The sequence below is a fragment of the Mustela nivalis genome, assembly GCF_964662115.1.
Source record: "Mustela nivalis genome assembly, chromosome: 6".
In the NCBI taxonomy this organism is placed as follows: domain Eukaryota; kingdom Metazoa; phylum Chordata; class Mammalia; order Carnivora; family Mustelidae; genus Mustela; species Mustela nivalis.
The window spans coordinates 130,017,313-130,043,012 of record NC_139025.1 but is presented as its reverse complement, the minus strand read 5'-3'; the positions used below and the strand labels follow the sequence as shown (position 1 = coordinate 130,043,012).

At 46.5% G+C, this 25,700-nt stretch overlaps 1 protein-coding gene across 3 annotated transcripts in view; it reads right to left on the bottom strand.

Moving 5' to 3' along the window:
- LOC309867540 (protein FAM169B-like) overlaps positions 1-25,700 on the bottom strand; it is an 87,341-nt gene that overhangs the window by 42,190 nt on the left and 19,451 nt on the right. For all 3 annotated transcript variants that reach the window (XM_082736491.1, XM_082736492.1, XM_082736493.1), the window contains 2 exons: positions 25,364-25,494; positions 21,543-21,642 (listed from right to left, as the gene is read on the bottom strand). In XM_082736491.1, the coding sequence (XP_082592617.1) occupies positions 21,543-21,642; positions 25,364-25,494 (231 nt within the window). The remainder of the gene's footprint in view (positions 1-21,542; positions 21,643-25,363; positions 25,495-25,700) is intronic.

Sequence of the window (25,700 nt, the reverse complement as noted above, 5' to 3'; positions counted from 1 at the left end):
GGCATTTGTGTGGTGCCTTGCAAGTTTCATGGTGTTCTGCAGAGCATTAATTAGTCACACAAGTTGTCACAAAGTAGATTGAACTGGTTTTTGGTGTTTTTTTTTTTTTGGTTTTCTTTTTTTTTTTTTTCTTTTTTTTTTTTCAAAATGTATCTGAAGCTGGTAAGGATATATAACAGCGAAGGGGAAGTGAAATCAAATTTAACAGGCCTAAAATAAATTGTCCTCCAAACCAAGTCTTAAAAGAAAAAAAAAAAAAAGGAAACCAGAATCAGCCTTCTGGAAACCAGCAGCTTTTGATTGGAGAAGCATAATACCCAGTCATGAGGAAACGGTAGGAGAGAACGGTAGCAGAGTCCTGGGAGAGAGGCTGTATCCAGCTCAGCGAGGACAAAGGACAGATTCTGGGGACTCTGACAAGCACTGTAGGGCCAGCCTCAGGGCACCACAGAGACCCTGAAGCCAACTAGTTCCTAGAGTTAGAAAGTAGAAGCCACGCATCTGTGGTTTAAAAAAAAAAAAAAAATGCTCAGTCTCCTTTAGGCTCTCTCCCATCTAGGGCCAGAGCAGAGACTGGATGCTCACAGAAGGCTGTGATAGTGGTGACAACAGTCAACAGGGCACTAAGAGTTAAAAGCCAGCCTCGCTGCGTGAATTTAATTTCCCTACCCCCTGAGTGACAGGCGATGTGGATGACAGAGAAATGTCAGTGATGGAGTCTCCTCTGTGACACTCCAAGGTTTCCCAAACAAGTTAAGACAGTGAGGTTGCTTAAGGCTAAGTCCCAGTGGTCCGGCTTCTCTGAAGCTCAGCATGATCAACTCTATCCAGCTACCCGTGGCCGAGTCTCTGAACGTGTGAACAGTGCTGTCTATCCCAGGACCCCAGCAGCAGATGAGTCAGTCCCCATCCTTGCCCCTGGGGGGTGGCGAGCTGCAGAGGAAGAGAACAAACAACAATCAAGTTGCTCCAGTACAGGCTGGGGACATGAAAGGTGCTAAACTCGAGATGGGAACCAATGTGTCACCAGGACCCAGAGGACAGGCAATTCTGTGGAAGGGTACTGGAAAAGCATCCCCAGGGATTTCAGACAGCTTGGGTTCTGGATCAATGGGTGAGGTTTCAACAGGCAGAGATGACAGACAAGGGCAATACCAGCAGGGTAACCTGTGAGCAGGGGTACAGAGCCCTACAAGTCCAAGGTCACACTCAGGGCATCACAACAACAGGGATAGCTAGAATGAGGTCTACACAATGGAAAGATGTGGTTGCAAACTTTGATTACAAGGAGGTTTCAGAATACAAAGCTAATATACAAAAGCCAACTGCTTTCCTATATACCAGTCATGAACAAGCGGAATTTGAAATTAAAAAACACAACACTTTTCACATTAGCACCCCCAAAAATGAAATACTTTGGTATAAATCTAACAAAATGTGTATAAGATCTACAAGAAAAATCACAAAACACTGAGAAACAAAGTCAAAAAACAAATAAAGAGATAGTCTATGTTCATGGATATGATGACTCAATATTGTCAAGATGTCAGTTCTTTCCAGTTGGTTCTATGGATTCAATGCCATCCCAATCAAAATCCCAACAAGTTATTTTGTGGATATCAACACACTGATCCTAAAGTTTATACAGAGAGGCAAAAGACACAGGATAGCCAACATGAGATTGAAAGAGAACAAATTTGGAGGAATGACACTACCCAACTTCAAGACTTACTATTAAGCTACAATAATCAAGACAGTGTGGTTTGGTGAAGGAAGAGACAAAAAGATCAGTGGAACAGAATGAAGAGCCCACAACAATGAACTATTGGGACTTCATTGAGATCAAAAGCTTTTGCACAGCAAAGGAAACAGTTAATAAAACCGAAAGACAACAGACAGAATGGGAGAAGGTATTTGCAAAGGACATATCAGATAAAGGGCTAGTATCCAAAATCTATAAAGAACTTATCAAACTCATCACCCAAAGAATAAATAATCCAATCAAGAAATGGGCAGAGGACACAAACAGACATTTCTGCAAAGAAGACATCCAGATGACCAACAGACACATGAAAAAGTACTCTACATCACTCGGCATCAGGGAAATACAAATCAAAACCACAATGAGATACCACCTCACACCCAGTCAAGAATGGCTAAAATTAACATGTCAGGGAATGACAGATGCCAGCGAGGATACAGAGAAAGGGGAGCCCTCCTACACTGTTGGTAGGAATGCAAGCTGGTGCAACCACTCTGGAAAACAGCATGGAGGTTCCTCAAAAAGTTGAAAATATGACTCAGCAATCACACTACTGAGCATTTACCCTAAAGATGCAAATGTAGTGATCTGAAGGGGCACGTGCACCCAAATGTTTATAGCAGTAATGTTCACAATAGCAAACTATGGAAAGAACCTAGATGTCCATCAACAGATGAATGGATAAAGAAGATGTGGTATATATACAATGGAATACTATGCAGCCATCAAAAGAAATGAATTTTGCCATTTGCAACATTGTGGATGGAACTAGAGGGTATTATGCTGAGTGAAAAAAGTCAATCAGGGAAAGACAATTATCATATGATCTCCCTGATATGAGGAAGTTGAGAGGCAACGTCAAGGGTTTGGAGGGTAGGAAAGGAATAAACAAAACATGATGGGATCAGGAGGGAAACAAACCATAAGAGACTCGTAATCATAAAACAAACTGAGGGTTACCACAGGGAGGTGGGTAGGGAGAGGGTGATTGGGTTATGGACACTAGGGAAGGTATGTGCTATGGTGAGTGCTGTGAAGTATAAACCTGGCAATTCACAGACCTATACTCATGGGGCTAATAATACATTATATATTAATAAAAAAAATAGTAAACTGACTTTTATATAGTCAGTTTTATATAGTAAATATTGTCAACTGACTTTTGACAAAGGAGCAAAGGCAATACAATGGAACAAAGAAAGTCTTTCCAACGTACGGTGCTGGAACAACTGGACACCCACATACATAAAAATGAAGCTAAACACAGACCTCTTACCCTTCACAAACACCACCTCAAAAAATGTAATCATCATGCATTCCATGATCTCTAACGGACTTCACTGCCAGCAAATAAGATGACACAAAGCATTTAGATGTGGCCCCATCCGTCTGTGTAGGGAAAAGATTACAGACTTCAGAACCACATTGGGCTCAAATTCCGGCTTCTTCCACTACTGATTATGTGACCTTGACCCCCTCCCCAAGCCTAAATTCCCCTATCTGTCAAGTGGAGACCAGAATATCCTCTCACCTGGTCATTATACAGGTTAGGTGAAAGAGCTCACTTCCTCAAACTGCTTTTCCTAACGTGTCTGAAGCTTGTCAGTGGTTTCCAGAAACTTCCTCCACTTGCTTCAAGTGGTGTACTGGGGTTTGGAAGAAAGATGAAAAGCCCTTTGTTAATTGTTGGCTTTTGTCAGCGAGACAATGGAAACTTGCTTCATAACATTCCCATCTCTTCCTGGGAACTCCCATTCCAAACTTTCTGTTCTGGTTTGCACAAAAATGTCTGTCTTTCTCCCCTCCAACTTAACTACTGTGGTCCCGCCTCCTCCTTCAAGAGGATATAGGTTTCTACCCACCACATCGTCTCATGCCAGCTCCTTTTTCTGTTAAGGAGTCTGAAGCTTACCACAGCATCCTTCTCCTTCCAAGGCATCCTTGGATGGATCCTTTTCTCCATCCTTTTCTCCTTCCATCATGCTTAAGACATACACTTGAACCCACAGGGTACCTCCCAAAACTTTTAAACCTTTCATCTTGCCTACTAAGAATTCTTAAAAGAGCTATCAGAAGAGACCCCGAATTGCTAAGGAAATGTTGGAAAAGAAAAACAAAACGGCCTGATTTCAAGCTTTACTACAAAGCTGTGCTCACCAAGACAGCATGGTACTGGCATGAAAACAGACACATAGACCAGTGGAACAGAGTAGAGAGCCCTGATATGGATCCTCAACTCTATGGTCAAATAATCTTCAACAAAGCAGGAAAAAATATACAGTGGGAAAAAGACAGTCTCTTCCATAAATGGTGCTGGGAAAATTGGACAGCTATATGTAGAGGAATGAAACTTGACCATTCTCTTACACGATACACAAAGATAAATTCAAAATGGATGAAAGACCTCAAAGTGAGACAGGAATCCATCAGAATCCTAGAGAATAGAGGCAGTAATCTCTTCGATATCAGCCACAGCCACTTCTTTCAAGATATGTCTCCAAAGGCAAAGGAAACAAAAGCAAAAATGAACTTTTGGGACTTCATCAAGATTAAAAGCTTCGGGGTGCCTGGGTGGCTCAGTGGTTTAAGCCTCTGCCTTCGGCTCAGGAAATGATCCCAGGGTCCTGGGATCGAGCCCCACATCAGGCTTTCTGCTCAGCGGGTAGCCTGCTTCCTCCTCTCTCTCTGCCTACCTCTCTGCCTACTTGTGATCTCTGTCTGTCAAATAAATAAATAAAATCTTTAAAAAAAAAAAAAGATCAAAAGCTTCTGCACAGCAAAGGAAACAGTCAACAAAACAAAGAGGCAACCCACAGAATGGGTGAAGATATTTGCAAATGACAGTACAGACACAAGGCTAATATCCAGGATCTATGAAGAACTTCTCAAACTCAACACACACAGAACAGATAATCATATCAAAAAATGGGCAGAAGATATGAACAGACACTTCTCCAATGAAGACATACAAATGGTTATCACACACATGAAAAAATGTTCATCATCACCAGCGATCAGGGAGATTCAAATTAAAACCACATTGAGATACCACCTTACACCAGTTAGAATGGCCAAAATTAGTAGGACAGTAAACAACAAGTGTTGGAGGGGATGTGGAGAAAAGGGAACCCTCTTACACTGTTGGTGGGAATGCAAGTTGGTGCAGTCACTTTGGAGTACAGTGTGGAGATTCCTTAAGAAACTAAAAATAGAGCTTCCCTATGACCCTGCAATTGCACTAGTGGGTATTTACCCCAAAGATACAGATGTAGTGAAAAGAAGGGCCATCTGTACCCCAATGTTCATAGCAGCCATGGCCACAGTCACCAAACTGTGGAAAGAACCAAGACGCCCTTCAGTGGACGAATGGATAAGGAAGATGTGGTCTATATACACTATGGAGTATTATGCCTCCATCAGAAAGGATGAATACCCAACTTTTGTATCAACATGGACGGGACTGGAGGAGATTATGCTGAGTGAAATAAGTCAAGCAGAGAGAGTCAATTATCATATGGTTTCACTTATTTGTGGAGCATAAGGAATAACATGGAGGATATGGGGAGATGGAGAGGAGACGGGAGTTGAGGGAAATTGGAAGGGGAGGTGAACCGTGAGATACTATAGACTCTGAAAAACAATCTGAGGGTTTTGAAGGGGTCAGGGGAGGGAGGTTGGGTGAGCCTGGTGGTGGGTATTATGGAGGGCACGCATTGCACGAAGCACTGGGTGTGGTGCATAAACAATGAATTCTGTTACACTGAAAAGAAATTAAATAAATTAAAAAAGAGCCAACTCCTTTTTTTTATCTAAACATGCTCTTCATAATGAATCAATAAACAAAGAAATCATTGCTGGGAGGCTGATATGATGTTTCCATAACATGGGGTAAGGAGAGCTGGTTGTCACCTGTCTCCTCAAAGGATGGGCCATGACAGAGGGGAGCTTTCCTGAGGAAGATTCTGAGGCCACATTCCAAGTCGGCAAGGAGGAAGGAGCACTGGGATGGATTAGCAATGTCCGGACAGACTACTGAGGCACCCTGTGATTATGGGTGTCATCCCTCCTCATCCGCACCAGCACAGGGGACAGCAGTAGGCGGCACCCCCGTTGTACACAGACCCTGCGAAGGTCACAACTCTGAAGCATCTGTTCCCCCATTGAACCCACATGCTGAGTCACTAGGATGTGCAAAGGACATAATAAACCCACTCGAGGAATTAAACTTAGACTCAGGCTTAAGACACTGACAGCTCAGAGGAGGAGGCAGTGCCCAGGCCATGAAGCAGAAAGAAACCAAAATCAGCTCAGGACCTGAGAGAGGAAGAAGCAGGCATCCCCACCGAGGGGCCAGGAGTCCTTGGTGGAAGGTGCCTGCAGCAGACCTCAAGAAGGAGGCAGGAAAGGGGACTCCAGCTGGGGTAGGGGAGAGAGCCTCAGACATGTGAGGCACACAACATGCCAGGCAAGGACTGGTAGGCTCAGGGAGCAGGGAGGAGGCTGGTCAGGGAAGACTCCAGAACCCTACTCTAGAGACCACCGCCGCCAGCGGAGGAAATAAAGGGACATGAAGGGACAGCTGCAGGTTTAAAACAGTAATGCTTCCCACCAACACAGGTGCAGGCCCTCACCACATGTCTGGCACGATGCCAAGGGTGGGAATCTCAGCTCCTGCTTGCCACAGCTGATTCTTGTGTTCCAGGTGAGGCTCAGAGGGGTTAGGAAACTGGCTCAAGGTCATGTGCCTACAAACAGCAGCACTAGGACCAGGTGCAAATGGGGTCTGCTGGTTCCAGAGCCCCCATGGTCCAGGTGAAGGAATCGACAGACAGCCAAGAGGACAGAGCTGGGGACCAGACCCCCATGAAAGCTCACGGAGTCAGAAAGAGAGAAATGAAGGCTGAGGAAGAGACAAGCCAAGACACTATGACAAGAAAGGAGAGATCAGCACGGAAAGACCTTACCGTGATGGATGCCTGAGCATTTCATTTTGCACTTCAGGAGGGGGCAGGGTCTGCCATTTACTTAGCACTAACAAGTGTCAGGCACTGTACTTGGCACCAGCAGGGGTAAGAAAGGTGACCAGGCCATGACCACACACACACCATGACCTCCGAGACATGAGCGGCAGCCACACCCCCTCCCAAGGGCTGTATGTTCATCCATTTCGGCTGCCACGACAAAATACCATAGACATTTATAGGTTTATCAACAGCAGAAACATAGTTCTCACATTTCTGGAAGTCTGAGATCGGGACGCCAGCATGAGCCGCGTCTGGCTGGAACCCTCCCTCCTCCAGGTTCCAGGCTGCTAACCTCAGGCAGGGTTCTCGCATGGTGGAAGGGGAAGGGGAGGCCTCTGGGGTCTCCTGGGTAAGGACACGATTCCCATTCATGAGGGTGGGGCGCCTCCCCCAAACCCCTCATCCTAACGCCATCACCAGGGTTTGGATTTCAACATATGAATTTATGGGGAGACGCAAACCTTCGGACCACAGCAGTCTTTCTGGAGGGCGGGGGGAGAGAGCCAGTATGGGCCAGAGCCAGAAGGGGCTTCACAGCTGGGGGCTGTGGGGACCAGGCTGTGGGAACACCTTCACAGGAAGCCTCTGGAAGGGTCTGACCAATGAGAGACATAATCAGAGTGATGTTTTAGAAAAAGAAGACTTGGATTATGACCTGGTTGGAGGAATTAGCCCTTTGGGGGTTTTTTTGGTTGGTTTGTTTGTTTGTTTGTTTTTAAGATTTTATTTATCCATTTGTCAGTGAGAGAAAGACAGAGAGCACAGGCAGGCAGAGGGAGAAGAAGGCTCCCTGCTGAACAATGAGCCCGATGCGGGACTCGATTCTACGACGCTGGGGTCATGACTTGAGCAGAAGACAAACGCTTAATGACTGAGCCACCCAAGCGTCCCGGAAGTAGTTATTTTGAAGTTTAAAAAAAAGGCGGGGGGGGGGGGAGGGCGGCGCCTGGGTGGCTCAGTGGGTTAAGGTCTCTGCCAGGATTGCCAGGGGGCGAGTACACATTCCCTGGGAATCGGACTGGTCTAAGGCAGAAAAGAGGGAGGCCGGGGAGGCAGGGGAGGCTGGGGTGGCAGGGGGCTCTGGAGCCGGAGTGAGAGACACAGGTGCCTTGACCAGGCAAAAGGCAAGACAAAAAAGATGGAGACATGAAGGGTTCAGGTTTGAAATGCCTGTTAGAGAGAGGTCAGGGCAGCCAGGAGGCAGCTGCATACACAGCCCGGGGCTGAGCAGGGCCACAGAGAAGGTCCCTGTCCCCGTAGCATCCTGGGAACCAAAGGGTTGACACAAAATATATCTCACCTCCTCACACTAACTTCAAGTTCACGTACTGGTCCCTCGTCCATACGTGTTCGATCACAACCGAAAGGCCTTTAAGTCCCCTGCTGCCCACCCCTCACCCCACCTTGAGGGGGCTCCCCTGGAGTCTTAACTGCCGTTGATTGCCTCGTTACAAATCGAAGAAATATGTAGTTGGACCAAAAAAAAAAAAGAGCACAGTTAAACCAAAGTGACAGGCCATTTTCTCAAAAGCAAAATACACGTAGGGGGGGAAAAAAAAGGCTGAAAAGTTCTGGCAGAGGACAGCACATAAACACATTCCAAGGCATTGCATGACTTTTATGCAACATTGAGTGAGCAGGTCAATAATTTAAGGGGAGGGGAAAAATACGCAAGTTGACATAGCAACTGTCACATCGCATTACTCGGGCGACCGTTTCCATACAGATGTCTTCCTTAAAGGAAAACACTTCCCCAGATGCCCCGTGAACTCGGGCGCCTCTCTGCCACGGAGGAAGAAACATCTGGTTTGCGGTATGTTTGCAACAGGCTTCCCTGTGGTTCTCGGGCCTTTCTTGCCTTAAGCAATTTTTGTTTTCATGAGTCTAGATTTTAACTCAGGGAAGAGGGACAAGAAGGGGTGCCTGGACCCTGAACGTCAGCTGGGCTGCAAGGTGTTGGAGCAGAGAGAAGCCCGCGCCAAAGCTAGCGCATCGAGGAAAGGAATCTTAAAATCACCAAGCTGGACCGAGGCAAGGGAGGCAGAGAGAGAGTGCAGACAGCCCAAAGTGCACTGGTAAAACCGTCAGATGCCTCCCAGACGCACCCCCGGCCCCAGACAATGGCTCCATCCCTGGCACTAGAAATATTTTCCTTGGACCTTCCCTGTTTTGCAAATACCATTAGTCCCTTGGTAAGAATGACATGTCTTTGTTTGCGGGATGCTGTTTTCCCCTACGTTGAAATCCAACTCACAGTAAGTGCCATAAATTAACAGGGAATCAAGAAGAAAATCCCAAACAATAGCCAACATGTGTTCCCAAAACACGATGCTGTCACTGCGAATAGTTTTTCAATCTGCATCCGTCGCTGCCCAAGGAAAACAGAACCCTCCGTTTCAGGCGTGGAGCTCCTCTGGCTTAAGTGAAATCAGGTCCTCCCGAACCTGGGGGGTCGCCTTCGCAGCAAGAAAGAGCAGGTTTCTAAACTGAAGCTGCCTCCCTGGCCAGAACTCTTTTCCCCCTAACTGTCAAACCTACTTAAGTGGGACTCTACCAGAGTGGAAGGGGGGGGACGAGAGGCCTGTCCTGGGCTGACGTTGATCTTTGCTTTACCCAAAAGGCAGGCACAGACTCCAAACACCCCGATCCTGGATGGCTCAGTTGGTTAAGCCTCTGCCTTTGTTTGGCTCAGGTCATGATCCCAAGGTCCTGGGATGGAGCCCCATGACGGGTTCCCTGCTCAGAGGGGAGTCTTCTTCTCCCTCTCCCGCTGCTGCTCCCCCTATTTGTACTCTGTGTGTGTGTGTATGTCAAATAAATAAATAAAACCTTTAGAGAAAAAAAAAAAAAAACACCAAGCTCCAATGTCCACACGATCATGGGAAGCTACCCCAGTGGAGTGTCAAATAACCAGGTGGTTCCTGGACACTAGGATTCGTGAATGTGTGGGGTCCTCATGCTTCAAAGCAGAAAAAGTGCAATTACTTCTCGTGCTGAAAATCAGATTTTGCCAGGCCTGCAAGCCTTGCCTCCATCCAACCCCCATAGTAGCTTGCTTCTTACCGCACATCCAGAAGCCCCCATTTCATTGGGTCAGATTGACAGGCCCGTCCTGCTAAGCAGAGCTGTGTTTAAGCCCCATCCATGCCCCCTGCCAGGAAGCCAGGCCTCTCACTTTAAGACACACTCAAGACAAGGAGCTGCCCTAGTGGTTCCCCTTCTGGGTGTCAAAAGTTCCCAGAACCCTTCAACCGCCACCTTCGGACCTTCCAACCTTGCCCCACCCCCCAAAGTCTAGATAGCATGCTCAAAAGTGAGGAGCGTCCCCGGCAGGGTTCCCCAATTCTGAAGACCCCTGGGCAGCTCAGGGGGACAACTGCCATCCCCAACCCCTCACCCCCGACCCAGCACCCACCTGACCCGAAGGCAGTCCCAAGTTGGCCTGGACTCGGGCCCAGCGTGTCGCAATCCCACCAGACCTATGACAGCCACCGGGAAGGCGGGCTCCGCACCGTTTCCAGTTTCCTTTGAATGTTTGCCTTGGCTCTTGCTGTCACTGAAGGCCTAGCATGGGCATGCTTTTCCAGGAAAAAATCATCATTTTTTGATTCCCTGCTTGTTTTTCTCAGGGTGCACATGACATGCAATCACCAAAAACTGTAAATAAATTAGCAGCAATTTGAAGGATGAATGTTATGCTTGGTCACAAAACGTCCTGGATCCAAGCAAGCTAGGGGGAGAGATGTTCTAATCAGAGAAGTCAACATGTGGTAAAGACAGCAAACAGTCGCTCCCCCCACCGCCTTCTCCAGAAGGATCCTGCTTTCTGTTTGTCAGCCTCGCCGCCTCCCCAGCTCACGTCTGTCTGCCCTGCACAGGGACCGATGAGAATTTAGCCAACACCTTCTGGGAAGAGCACCCTCTGCTCATAGAACTGACCGTCCACCTAAGAAGATCAGCCACAGGAAATGACCAGAGACATGAACATGACCAGAGACATGACCGAGGACCAACTCAAAAGTGATGGGTCCCACCCTGACGGTGCACCCAGGGCACAGGGCTCCACCCAGAACCCTCCTTCCAATCTGAGGTCCCACAGACCCTTCGGACTGAGCTCAACTTATCCTCACTGCAAATTTTTCCTTCCAAATCACCTAGCACTGTTGACAGCACCACCAAGCCCAGCTGCAATCCAAGCTACTTCCGGCCCTTCGTCTCCGCGCCTGCCATCCACCCCCAATCCTGTGATCCCCACTGTTTCTCCAACCCGGGCCCTGCCTGCCAGGCAAGGCCTCAGCATCCCTCCCCTGGACGCTAAGCACCTCCAGAGGATCTATTGGCTTCTCCTCCCATGTGGTCATGCATGGTACATTCTGCTCAGGGCTGAAGATCCAAACAGGACCCATGTCTCAAGCCCCAGAAGCCCCCTGTCCTCCAGAGCATCACCCGGCCTCGCTTTCCCTGCCCTCAGCATGGCCTCCCTGCAGCCAAGGGCTGGGAACGTAAGGAGAAGGTTCTGTGAAAGGAAACTTCAAAATATTCAAAGAAGGAACTGATCTGAGTCATAGCCAGACCCTCCAACATGGAGAGATGCTGGGAGTTGGTTGGGGGGGGGCACCTTCCAGGTCCCCTGTGCCTCTGCAGGCACTCCTTCAGGTCCAGAAGCCCCAGCCCTGGCAGAGGAAAAGCCTCTGTGATCATCATGTGACCACCGGTGAGCTCAAATGCCCGGAGAGAGAACCAGAGGTCCCAGGAAATAGATAGTGGACAATTCCTGCCCCCTATTTTGACCAGATCACCACTTCCCTACCAAGAACTAAGGTTGGCCCCTCCCTACACCCAGCAAGACCCAAATGGCCCTTTATTCTGGAAACTTCTGTAGCACTGTGGCATTAGTTCTCCTTCATTTGGCTTAATTATAAATTATAATTTTTTAAGACTTTATTTATTTGACAGAGAGAGATCACAAGTAGGCAGAGAGGCAGGCAGAGAGAGAGAGAGGAGGAAGCAGGCTCCCTGCTGAGCAGAGGCCCTGATTCAGGACTCGATCCCAGGACCCTGAGATCATGATCTGAGCTGAAGGCAGAGGCTTTAACCCACTGAGCCACCCAGGTGCCCCTAAATTGCCATTTTTCATTAGCCTCTGGACATTCTTCGTCATCCCCTCTGATCATCTGACCACTAGGTTTCATATGAAAAACAAACAAACACACACACACACACAAAAAAAACGCTGAACAGATACTTGTCAGAAATGTGCTGGGGATAAAAAAATCTGGCAAGTTTCCTAACAAGGAAAACAGGTAGGGATCATCTAGGAAAATGATACATGTGGCCCAGAACCTTGCAGAAAGACCTTCCAACAGAAGGGGTCAGAGGTTAAAAGAGTTAAGTATAGAGGATGGGCGGCCCCTCATAACCAAGGACCAGGTCCCCAGGCTGGGCACAATCCTTTGAGATCACAGGGGAAAGGCTGGAGCACTGAGTAAGTCTAGGCAGGCTGGGAAAATAGAGTGCGCAGCCTGGGGAGGCTGGCTCGAGTCCGAGGCGAGAACGCGGAGGGAGGAATGCACCCTAGCCAGATGCATTAATGATCACAGCTTCACGGGGAAGGTGGAGGGTCTTGAAATGAGGAGCAAGGCTGTTTGGTAACTGGAAATAGTGGAAAGGCAAGACGGCTGCATTGGCTGCTTTCAGAGAAGCTCAAGTCTCTAGACACAGTGAACTGATGTCCCAGGGGCCAAAAAAATCCTACAAATGTGATCCTAGGGCTGTAACCCTTAATCTCAGGGAGCATGGGAGGCCAGAGAACCCCAGAATGAACTAGTGCTTATCCTAGTGTGTCAGGGGAAGATGTAGATCTTGGAACCAATGCCTGGTTCCCTGAACATCTCCTCCTGAGGACAGTCTAGAGTGAATGATAAAAGATGGTCCGTAATGACCCCAGAAAAAGGGAGACAGGATTTAAAATCAGCAGGAATTCACCAGGACCAAAGAAGACACACTGGCCTCACTCCCTCTTCTGACAAGCGTTCCAGGCTAGCGTTAGGAAAATAATTAAACATAAGTAATCTTAATTTCATTGGCCAGATTTCCTGCCATTCTTAATTTCAGACATGCATTTCATAAAAGCTCCTTAAATCTCCTTGTGGATGAATGAGAGATGTATGTTAAATAATGGCTTATGTGTGTAATAACTGCATGAATTTTTAAAAAATAAATAAATAAATAAAGCATTTTCGGGAGTGCCTGGATGGCTCATTCGTTAAGCCGCTGACTCTTGATCTCAACTCCTGTCTTGATCTCAAGATTTTGAGTTCAAGCCCTACAAGGGGTTCTACACTGGGTGTGAAGCCTACTTAAAAAAATGAAATAAAATAAAAACCAGCATTTAAAAACAATTTCTTGGATTTAGAAATAAAGAATGCACACCTTCAGGGGCACCTGGCCGGCTCAGGCAGTGGAGCACAAGATTCTTGATCTCAGGATCATGATTTCGAGCCCCATGTGGGGTGCAGAGATTACTCAAAAATAAAATAAATAAATAAACCTAAAATTCCAAAAAAAAGAACGCACACCTTCGGAAGGTTAAATGACATTAACTAAATGGCCAGAAGGAGGAGTTCATCTAACTGGATAGAGGGACTTACTCTTCTAACAAGCAAAGTTTTCTTAGATATAACACCAAAAGTACAAGCCACCAAACACAGATAAACTGAGCTTAATAAAAATTTTAAACTTTTGTGCTTCTAAGGACACTATCAAGAAAGTAAAAAGACAACCCACAGAACAGGAGAAAATTTTTGCAAATCATATATATAGGAAGGATCTTATATCCAGAATACATAAAGAACTCCTACAACCCAAAACCAAGAACACAAATAATCCAAAGTAAAAAGAAGCAAAGAGGGGCCCCTGGGTGTCTCAGTCATTAAGCCTCTGCCTTCAGCTCAGGTCATGATCCCAAGGTCCTGGGATCGAGTCCCGCATCGAGCTCCCCGCTCAGAGGGAAGCCTGCTTCCTCACCCACTCCCCCTGCTTGTGTTCCCTCTCTCACGGTGTCTCTCTCACTGTCAAATAAATAAATAAAATCTTAAAAAAAAACAAAACAGGCAAGAGTCTGAATAGATAGTTCTCCAGAGAAGATATAAAAATGTTCAGTAAACACTTGAAAAGATGTTCAACATCACTAGTCATCAGGGAAATGCAAATCAAAACCACCGTGACTCTAAAAAATAAAAATAAACATAAAATAAATAAAATTTTTTAAAAACCACAATGACTCCTTGACATTGGTCTTGGCAATGACTTTTTTGGATCTGACACCAAAAGCAAAGGCAACAAAAGCAAAATAAACAAGTGAGACTACATCATACTGAAAAGCCTCTGCACAGCAAAGAAAACCATCAGCAAAATGAAAAGGCAACCCACCAAATAGGAGAAAACATTTGCAAATCATGTAGGTGATCAAGGGTTAGCATTCAAAATATATAAAGAACTCCTACAATTCCACAGCAAAACAAACAAACAAACAAACAATCTGATTACAAAATGGGCAGAGGATCCATGTGATACCGTAACTTACAATTTATATACATAGTTGATCTTCATCCCCAGTTTCTGGCAGAGCTCCTAAAACTATTGTAATTTCTTAAGGGACAAAAGTGTCTGTTGTTATGTTAACAAGACGACTTTTGGAGCTCCTAAGGATAGAGGCTGGTTGTCAGGAGAACCAAACATGTGATTTGTCCTGGGGACTTTCAGTCCCATCACCTTGACCTCTGAGAAGAGGGGGCTAGAGGTCAAATCAACTGCCAGTGGCCAATGATTTAAACTCTCATATCCATACCATGAAGGAGAGGGTTCAGAGAGCCTCCAGGCTGGTGCAAATGAGGAGCCCCTCGCCCTCTCTCCATACGCTGCCCTATACAATTCTTCCATCTGGCTGTTCTGAGTTGTATCCCTTGATATAAGCCAGTAACGTAGTACGTCAAATGTTTCTCCGAGTTCTGTGAGCCTCCTTAGCAAACAAATCAAACTAAAGAAGTGGGAAACTCTGACTTCTGAAGCACAGCTAACAACCTAGTTGTTCAATTGGGATCTGAAGTTCAAAGAGAAGGTTGTGGGAACCTCCAATTTGTAGCCAGTTGGTCAGAAGTCAAAGGAGCAATCTGGGCTTGCAACTGGTGTCTGAAGGGGGTGGGAAAGTCTTGTAGGACTAAACCCTTACCCCATGGGATCTGATGCAAGGAAGAGTTCATCTAACTGGACAGAAAGACTTACTCTTCCAACAAGCAAAGTTTTCTTAGATAGGACACCAAAAGCATAGGCAACCAAACATAGATGAACTGAGCGTAATAAAAATTTTAAACTTTTATGCTTCTAAGGGCACATCTACCTCTACCCTGTCCCATCTACCTGTGGGAAGATAGCATCAGAATTGAATTGAATGGTGTAACCCCATTCACCATTACAACTGAATTACACCATTCAACTCAGTTCTGAATGGGTGGATAGTGTCAGAAGTGAGTTGAATGGTGTAACACCCAGCTGGTATGAGGAGAATTAGTTGGTGTTTTGTGGGAAAACACCTCCTGCACCCATTGGAAACGGAGTCTCAGAACACACATAACATGAATAGACATTTTTCCAAAGAAGACACACACACGGCCAACAGGTACATGACAAGTGTTCACCAACCATCAGGGCACTGCAGACCAAAATAATGAGACATCACCTCCTCATCTGTTAGAATGGCTAGTAGCAAAAAGACAAGAAATATCAGCTACTGGTGAGGATGTGGAGAAAAGGAACACTCGCGCCCAACTGGTGGGAACATACATTGGGGCAGCCACTGTGGAAAACAGGTCTGGGGGGGTCCTCACGAAATTTAAAATAAAACTGTCATGTCATCCAGCAGCTGCACTTTCTGAAGGAAATAAAAACACCGACTAGAAAAGAGAGAGGCACATCTACCCACCCAAAACCTTGCACATGAATTTCCACAGTAGTCTCATTCATAAGAGCCAAAAGGCAGAAATGACCCAAAGGCCCATCAACTGATGAATAGAGAGCCAAAGGCAGTATATCTATACAATGGAATAGTTCTGAGCCATAAAAATAAATCAAGTACTAAAACATCTGTAACAGGAAGACCCTTGAAAACATCATGCTAAGTGAAGGAAATCAGACATAACAAATGCAGGATCCCATTCATACACAATCTCCAGAATAGGCAAATCCACAGAAACAGAATGGATTGCCTGAGGAGGAAGAGAGGTGGGCAGAAGGAAGTGGTACACAGGGGAGGCAGGTGGGTTTCCTTTAGGGGTAGTGAGAAGGACATGTGGTGACAAATGTGCAGTTCTGTGAATATACTAACCACCATCGAACTGTATGCTTTCAATGGGTAATTGTACAGTATGGGAATTATGTCGTAAGAAATCTGTTTATATATATAATGGGAATAAAAGTAGTCTTTACTGAAAGTTTAAAACATCAACTCCACAAATTTGGGAGGATGGGGCCAGGTCTTAATAATGAGTTTGTGTTTAAAAAGCCCAGAAGCTAAATAAAATCTTTAAAAAAAAAAAAAAAACGGTGTTGCCTGGGTGGCTCAGTCGCTAAACGTCTGCCTTCGGCTCAGGTCGTGATCCCAGGGTCTGGGATCGAGCCCCATATCAGGCTACCTCCTTCTCCCTCTCCCTGCCCCCAACCCCCCACCGCCCCTTTGTGTTCCCTCTCTCAATACGTCTCTCTCTGTCAAATAAATAAATAAAATCTTTTTAAAAAATAAAAAATAGAAAAAATAAAAAGCCCAGAAACCAGACATGCACAGTAATGAGCTAATAGTAAGCTGGACACAAGTCAACCTTGGGTTGATTCTACTGAAATACCAAGGCACACTAAGGCTAAGTTGGCAGAAGAACGTCCGAGGAGAATGGGAAAAGCTCTCCGCCACCATGCGTGTCTTGCTGCTCCTGAGCAAGCATTTCTTAGGTGGTAATAATGTGTACCAGTTACTTGGGGATCTTGTTAAAGTATAGATTCTAACTCAGCAGGTCTGAGTGGGACCCAGACTCTTGCATTTCTTTTTTTTTTTTTTTAAGATTTAATTTATTTATTTGACAGATCACAAGTAGGCAGAGAGGCAGGCAGAGAGAGAGGAGGAAGCAGGCTCCCCGCTGAGCAGAGAGCCCGATGTGGGACTCGATCCCAGGACCCTGGGATCAAGATCTGAGCTGAAGGCAGCGGCTTAACCCACTGAGCCACCCAGGCGCCCCCAGCTCCTGCATTTCTAACAGGCTTCCTGGTGATGCCTTGCTGCTGGGCCAGACCACCGAGTAAAAAGACAGGAAACTGATGCTCAGAGATGCTCAGTAACTGAACCCAGGGCCAACTCTCTCACCAGGCACAGAGGACTTGAAGTCCAGTCTAACTGACTCCAAAAACTCGGGCTCTTTCCACAGCAGCACCCATGACGTGGATCCTGGACGCCATGTTCTGGGAGAAGCCCCGATCTGAGTGAAGGAAGAATCCAGGATTAAATGAGCTCTGGAGCCCACATGATGGGAGGAACAGTGGAAGAATGAGAAATGTGTGACAGCCTCAGCAGTTGGCCCAAGCCTGGGGAGGAGTCATACCTAAAGGCTGGGATAGCCCCAGGGGGGGCATCATGTCAGGGAGGAGATATACGGGCATATCAGTTTGGACTCCTTAAGAATGTTCTACCAGAGCTGTCCTAGAATAAAACAAGCCATCCCAGACTAGAAGCCAGCGGTCCCCAGACAGCACCTTTCTCATTCCGACAGAATCATACACCAACCTTATTAGCCCTACCACAAAGGAGGCATCATTGGCTGTAACAAAAATAAATCTTAGACAACTCTTTCAATTCTACCTATGGGCTCTCAGCTGGGAGACCTATTTTCTTTTTTGCCTTTGTTTTTAAGATGAACAAGGGTTAGCGAAGCATCAAAGGCATGTTCTTGGGAAAGGAAAACTTTTTCCTTGATACATTTAGGATTGAACTGAAACTCCAAAGATCACCCATCCTTTTTCTCCTTCTGGAATTCAGTTGCACCACGGAAAATCATCTTGGAAAATACTGAATCTAATGATCGAAACAGCCCTTTGATGGTGAGCCTCCGGAACCCCGCATCCCTCCTCCAAAGCCAAACAGCCCTGGGTTCCGCAAACCTTGTTCAAATGGTCTTCAAGCCCTCTCATCACCCGGGTCTTCTCCACGGAGAAGAGCCAGTTGGCTTCCTGGGGGGCCTGACCGGCACCAAAGAGAACGGAGCTCTAATTGCACTGGGGGTTCATCCTTCCATCAATGCAATCCCAGGTCACGTCTGATTTCCAGCAGCCTCCCTTCTGTGCCGGGGCTCACTGTGCTTTCTGAGGATGAGAACTACCATCAGTGCCTTTCTCTGTGTAGAGACACAGCCTCCTTGATCATTGGTTGTTTGTGGATGGACTGCATGACCTTGCATGCCTCATCCAATGAGGCAGTCTGGGATCAGTAGAAGGAACAACTCTTTTACAGTTAGGGTTGTTCAAAAACAGACTAACCCGGCCTATCGTGGTACTGCCTTCCTATCCATAAGGTATGCAAGCAGAATTCACCAGGGAGGGAATTCAGCGGCCAACGTTTGGCCCACAGTGGACAAGAAGGCCTCGCAAACTAAAATCCCAGACTTCTATCACACAACACCGGAAGATGAAGGAAAAGCAGGCAGAGGCACGCCACGATGGAAGAATTCTGCTAGGGTCATGCCTGCTCTCTGCCCGGGGCCGTGGCGGGGCGAGGTCCAGATTATCACACAGGACTTCATTCCCCCAAGCACCCTACAAGCAGGATGTCCCATTTTGCAAATGACAAAATTGGCTCGGACCAAATCACACCTCTGGGTCCCCTGTCAGGTGGCAGAGCCAGGACACCAAGTTCGTTGTCTCTGACACCGCCACCCAGGTTCATCCGATTCTATTCTGCAAATTGCAGGAAACGAGAAAGGCAAAAGGCCATCAGCTGATGGGACTCTGGCATGCGAGGGTCAGCAGTTTTGATTTAATGCAGGAAATAGGAAAAAGACCACAGCTTTTTTTGATAAGGAGTCATTTTTTTTCTCTCTGTAAACAGCTGACATCAGTTAATAATTTAAAAATAGGAGGAATAACAAAACAAGGGGAAAGAAATGAAAGAAAAGGCCCTTGAGAAATACCGAGGTAGCTAAACAATGTGGGGGGTCCTCAGCAGCCTTGGTGACAGACCAGCCTCTGACTGAGAAACAGTCCAGACTGAACCCCATGGGGACAAAGGAATGTGCTTCCCAAACCACCTTTCTGGAACATGCCTTCCCAGTTTCTTCAACGGGGGAGCTAGAGACTTATTACTTACATCCTAACAACAGCGGGTCATGAGTATTAACTGCTTGCCCCCCACCACCCCCCGCCCAGGAATTCAGAACTCCGGGGTGATTTTCCTTTGCTTGTGGGCTTGTCCCAAATGGCTGTGATGGCTTCAACCAACTTCTCCATAGTTAATGCATGCACGGACAGGGCTTATCAAACAGCGTGAGATCCATCTAACCACATGCACACGCATACATACCCCCGGGTCTTCCCAGACATAACCCTTCCAACAGAATTACAAAGGAACCAGGGACCATAGAACCAAAGGTCACCATAGAGCCCAGCAGGGAAGTGGCAAACAGGTCACTGGATAGGGTCTAGGGATAGACTGAAAGAGAGTCTAGGGATACCATCAGCTGCTTCGAGTCCGTTTGCTTCAAGCTACGGGAAGTGCATTTATGCAGTTGCGTTGGCTTCTCAATACTAGATTGAAGAGCGTGAGGTATGGATTATACCTGTACGGTGTTTGGAACGCGTGCAAAATTTCAGCGAGCGCCATAGAGCCCCAGCCAGTGGGAAGACATTTGAAAACATTGTTTCGAGCACTATGATATATAAGGAAAGGTCCGGAGTGAGATTGCTCGGACCTTATGAATATTTATTACAATGCATTCTTGAAAACAACCAAAAAATTAAGTACAGTATAAATAGAAAACAGATTTAGGAATCAGTCATAGGTTTACATTATGCAAATGATCATTAAAGACCTACAACCAGGATGTTGTTAAATGCCGGAAAAAAGGGGAGGGCTGCTGCTGCTATTTGGACATTTTCTTAGAATCGACAAATGATATTTTGAGTTTTTTGACAATCTGTTCGCCGAGGAGTGCCCGTGGGCACATCTTGTCACTTTCACTAACCTGGTGGGGGAGTCCCAAATTCAAAGCAAAGGCGCAGGCCTGGGGTTTTCACAGCCTCCCTTGTTCATGGCAGGCTGGCTTTGGGGGACAGAAAGGGGTCCCAAACCTCAACCCAGAAGCTCTCACACACAGCTCAGCCGACCCTCAGGCTCGGAGCAATGAAGAGGCTTTGCCAACGTTCAAAAACTCCCAGACAGGGCGCCTGGGTGGCTCAGTGGGTTAAGCCGCTGCCTTCAGCTCGGGTCATGGTCTCGGAGTCCTGGGATCGAGTCCCGCATCGGGCTCTCTGCTCAGCAGAGAGCCTGCTTCCCTCTCTCTCTCTCTGCCTGCCTCTCCATCTACTTGTGATTTCTCTCTGTCAAATAAATAAATAAAATCTTTAAAAAAAAAAAAAAAAAACTCCCAGACAGCTAGCTGAGCGCACTTGCGTCTCCAGATTCACAAGAAAAGCAGCACGAACAACAGTCTTTTGTGCTGAATAACGTATCCCATCGAGGATGTCACCTGGGGCTTTGCGACACCACTCAGGCAGGCCGTCCTCTGAGCACAAAGCCCAGACAGGCACGCAAGGGTTAAAGGCAAAGGTCTGTCTCTTGGGGAGCCGGAAAGCCAGGAGAAGCTCCCTTTGCAAAGTCTAGCAAAAGACCTCTAACCCCTCCTCCCCACCTCCTGCCGCCCAACAGCCCACAGCCCCAGCTCCCTGCCTCCCCCAGCTCCCTGCCTCATACCCACTCAGCACTCACTCCAAGGAGCTGAAACCAGTCACCAATGGCCTCTTGATGATGCGGAGGAAGAATAAATGAGTTACAGATTCCATAAACTTCCCCACCAGAAATACAACCTCACCTGACCATCACCTGGCAAAAATTCCCTCTCAGGCCCCGGCTGCGTGGCCCCGGGCAACTCACTAGACCATCAGACGCCTCCCGAGGCCCAGGGCGGTGAGACAGTCGCACAAACGGGCGCCACCCTGTGCATGCACCCCTGCATGTTATTAAGGAGACCAGCAAGGGCTTCCCTCCAAAGCAGCTCGGAATACAGTCATCGTGGCTGAGAGGGAGTCCAGCGTCAATACAAAAATCCACGTGAGCGTCGGTAAACACGAATAACGTGCCAGCTGTCAGCGGTCGAAACTCCGAGAACACAGCCCTCGGGCTTTGATACTCCTCTAGGTCCAGCCTCAGAGTTCAGCCCCCATTTCCGACATAGTTCCTCCCGCCAGTTGTAAACGATAAAATCAGAATCCCCGTGTTTGGTTTTGTTTTTGTAAGATTTTATTTATTTATCTGATAGGCAGAGATCACAAGTAGGCAGAGAGGCAGGCAGAGAGAGAGGAGGAAAGCAGGCTCCCTGCTGAGCAGAGAGCCCGATGCGGGACTCAATCCCAGGACCCTGAGACCATGATCTGAGCCAAATTTAACCCAATGAGCCCCCCGGGCGCCCCAGAATCCCCGTGTTTTAAATCCATTAGTAACTACCAACCTGTCTTCGTGTCCTGGGGATTAACCAAGACTAATATTTTATGTTGAGGTTCGTCACGGTGCACAGTGCAAAAGCAAACAGATGAGGCTTCAAGTTTAACCTAAAAAAAAAAAATAATGAAATCGCCATTTTGTTCTGTCATCAAAGTAAGAGCACGGGAAATTACTTACCAATTAATTAGCACCGTATTCACTGAAAGAACACTGTTGCACAGAGGTTAATTTGACAGGATGGAAGCAAGGTAAAAATGGAAACCTTACCCCACTCTGAGCTAAACACAAGTGGGATGTGACAAAGGCCCTTCCTCCGGCTCCCACCAGCCCGCCCTCCCCGTCCCTCATGTCCATCCAACCCAGTACTGATTAAACACCCACTCACTGGATACCCTCCCGCCTCTCCCTTCCAAATGCTTCGGGCCCCAATGCCTTTCCCACCCTGGTCCCCTTCCAGCCTCAGCCCACAAAAGCTGGTGACCACACCCCCACCTCAGGCTTCTACCTGCCATGCCAGCCTCAACGTTCCTCCTGGGGCCACTCCACAGAAAAAGCCCGAACAAGCCTGTGTCCACCCCCGCCACCTCTCAGGCTGCCGGCTGCACAGCCTCGGATCTCGGCAAGGAGTCTCAGCAAACCCTTATCCCTTCTGGGCCCTGCAGGCTCGGCTCTGACTTTGAGGCAGCCCAAGGGCAGAGAACCTCTGCTGTGAGAGACAGAACAGTGCTGGTGCCTGTTTGCTTCTGAACAACGGCAACACCAAGCAGCGTCTCGGGGCCTCCAACACTGGGACCCTCCCAGGCTACCCAGGGCTGGTAGCCTCTCTGTGGCCATCAGACGTAATGTTCCCGGCTCCAAAGCAAAAGGTCAACACGTTCCATTGCCAAGTCTGTTTGGAAAACGGAGGAGAGCAGAAGAAAATGAAAAGAGCATGTGTCAGCTGAGCTAGGCGGGCAGGTCGCCTATATAAGTTTATGGCCGGCCTCCGTGGTTTGAGAGAAATGTTTCCTAACAAATTCTGAGAGCCGCAAACAGCTGGGTGGCTCCCTGTCTTCAAATCCCCTGCCAGGAGCCTCCCCGAGCTGGCTGTCCCACGAGGGGGCTATTAGAGGCCATTAAAAATACGCACAGGAGTGCCTCGCTGGCTCAGTGGTGGGGGCAGCATGGAACACTAAATCTCGGGGTTGTGAGTTCGAGCCCCATGTTGGGTACAGAGATTCCTAAAAAATAAAATCCTTTAAAAAAAAATGTACAAAGCATTATATCGACATGGAATTTATTTCCATTATATCGACATCACATTTATTATACCTGAGAGTGTATTCTGAGAGTGACCTAAATGTTTAAAAAGTATATGCAGAAATAAAAGTCAAATGGAAACATATCAAAATGTTCACAGCATCAATTGTGATGTTTTTTTCATTTTCTCTGTCTCTGAAGATAGTTCCCAAATATTATACAATGAGCATACACTGGCTTATTACCAGAAAAATCAATAAGTATTACTGTATTGTATTTTTTTTTATTGTATTTTAAATGTGATAGGGCAGTTTCAAGACTGGAAACAGTTAACTGAGACTTTCCGGAGAACCAGAGCAATGCGGCATGAAGTATCCTCAAATCATTTTCTCATCTTTCTCTCCGTTTGGAAAAATTTCTCTGGACTCCAAGAGAAAAACTAAATTTGCTAAAAGCCATGAGGAAGTCTGATACCACCCCAAATGAGACTATTTCAACTGCTAAGTGATAGGGAATGCCTACCATTTCTTAAGTAACTGTTAAAATGGTAGAAAAACAATTGAAAATCTTCTCATGAAAATTTATTTTTTTCTAAGGAGGGGAGAAGCAGATAGTTATAAAGTCCTTTCAGCATTTCTATCACATAAAAACAACTTAATTTTAAAAGCTGTCTTATTTTATTATGTTTTTGCTAATCACACTAAAATTATTCACTCTTTGCACAGACTCAGATAATAGGTTTATGTGATGCAATCTCGTAAGGAAGGGTGAAATGAAAGCTGAGGACTGAAACTGCTTCGTAGAGCCTTCCAGAGCTAGCTTTCAGATTTCACCCGCTTCTCAGGTTGCCCTCCCCACACTCCAGCCCACCCTGCAGCCCACAGCCAGTGTCTCCCCAGAGAATTAGCAACCCTAACCCCAATGGAGAGCTGGCTTCCGTTTTTGGCTTAACTGCCACTAGGGGGCGCTGAAAGCGTGTGCGGGCAGGGACGTCGGTCCGCAGCTCGGCCCTGCAGAATCACCCAGGGGATTCTTGTAGCCCTTGATCTTGAACTAGCATGATCTCCAAGATCTCAAGAAAGCCACAACTGTGTAAGCTGCACAAGCCACTGTTCTAATGAACTCTGGAACAGCTTCAGTACAGTGAACTAAAACTCTGCAGTGCTGGATACACGGCAATGGTATCAGTAGGTACGAGCAAAGTCTACGTATGACCAAGAAAATCTTGTCTCTTGAAACAGATCGGACTTAAATCTGAAAGAAGTGTTACAGACTGAGGTACAACCCAAGATTCATATTTCTTTTCTTTTTTCTTTTTCTTTTTTTTTTTCTTTTTTTTTACTTACTGCATGGGAAAAAATGTTCTTCACAGTAACGCAATTTAAAATTTTTACCCACAGTCCCTCCATCCTAACGAACAAAAGGTTTTCATTTCTCTCTGTTCTCTCCCAGCCCTAACCCAAAAGTCTATCTTTTCAGTGCCTAAAATCATATGGATATAACTAAATTTTAAATAGAACTATTTTAAATAGTTTGAAATTTTAATATAACTGAATTTTAAAGCTGAGCCAAACCACAGAGACCAAAGAGCAACCAAGCCCCTCATTTGACACATGGGGAAACTGAGGCCCAACCAGGCATTACATAAACAGTGTCTCATTTAGTCCTCCTTAAGGACAATTCAAGGTAAGTTCCAGCAGGGGAAAGGGTTGGTGTTTTTTGTTTTTGTTTTTGTTTTTGTTTTGCTTTTGTTTTTGTTTTCCAAATAGGCTCCACGCCCAATGTGGGGCTTGAACACAGGACCCTGAGATCAACAGTCTGATGCTCTACCGAGGAAGCCACCCAGGCACCCCAGTAAGCTCTGTTATTGTCCCAATTTTTTTTTAAAGATTTTATTTATTTATTTGACAGACAGAGATCACAAGTAGGCAGGCAGGCAGAGAGAGAGAGAGGAGGAAGCAGGCTCCCTGCTGAGCAGAGAGCCCGATGCGGGACTCGATCCCAGAACCCTGAGATCATGACCTGAGCTGAAGGCAGAGGCTTAACCCACTGAGCCACCCAGGCGCCCCCCATTTTTTTTTTAAAGATTTTGTTTATTTACTTGACAGAGAGAGACACTGCAAGAGAGGGAACACAAGCAAGGGGAGTGGGAGAGGGAGAAGCAGGCTTCCCGCCGAGCAGGGAGCCTGATGCAGGGCTCGATCCCAGGACCCTGGCATCATGACCTGAGCTGAAGGCAGATGCTTAACTGACTGATCACCCAGGAGCCCCCTTTTCTTTTTAAAGATTTTTATTGTCCTAATTTTAGATATGAGAACATCAAAACCAGAAAAGTTAAGACACTTGCTCAAGCTCACATAGCTAGTAAGCGATAGGTGTGGGATTCACAGCAGGCTATTCTGTTCACTCTCTTGCATAACCGGACTTATCCTCAAGACTCCAGAATCCCATTCTAGAATTCCTCTGCTTCTCAAAGTAGAATTATTCTAGTATTCACTCCAGAAGTTGTTGTTGTTTTTAAATCTGTAATACTCTCTTTAGTACTAACATTCTACTCTCTAGTAAGTTAGATTTTACGATCACACGTACCTGCTCCCCCGTGGGAAGAGAGAAAAGCTCTTCTGAGGGCTGCATCCCTTCCCTAAGCGTGGCATAGTAAGCCAGGGCTGCTTCCCGATGCCTTTCAGGGTCATCTTCCAAAATATCCACAGGGTAAACACCTGCCAGGAGAAAAAAGACAGTAAGAAATGACATTAGTTTTATTCTTTTGTTAAAGGGGAGGTCCCTTATTTCTCGAAGATTTTTTTTTTTTTTTGTAAGCACACAAGTAACGTTTGCCATAAAAATTATGTTCCCCTATTTTTTTTTAATTTTTTTTAAAGATTTTAACTATTTATTTGGGAAAAGAGAGAGAGAGTGAGTGAGA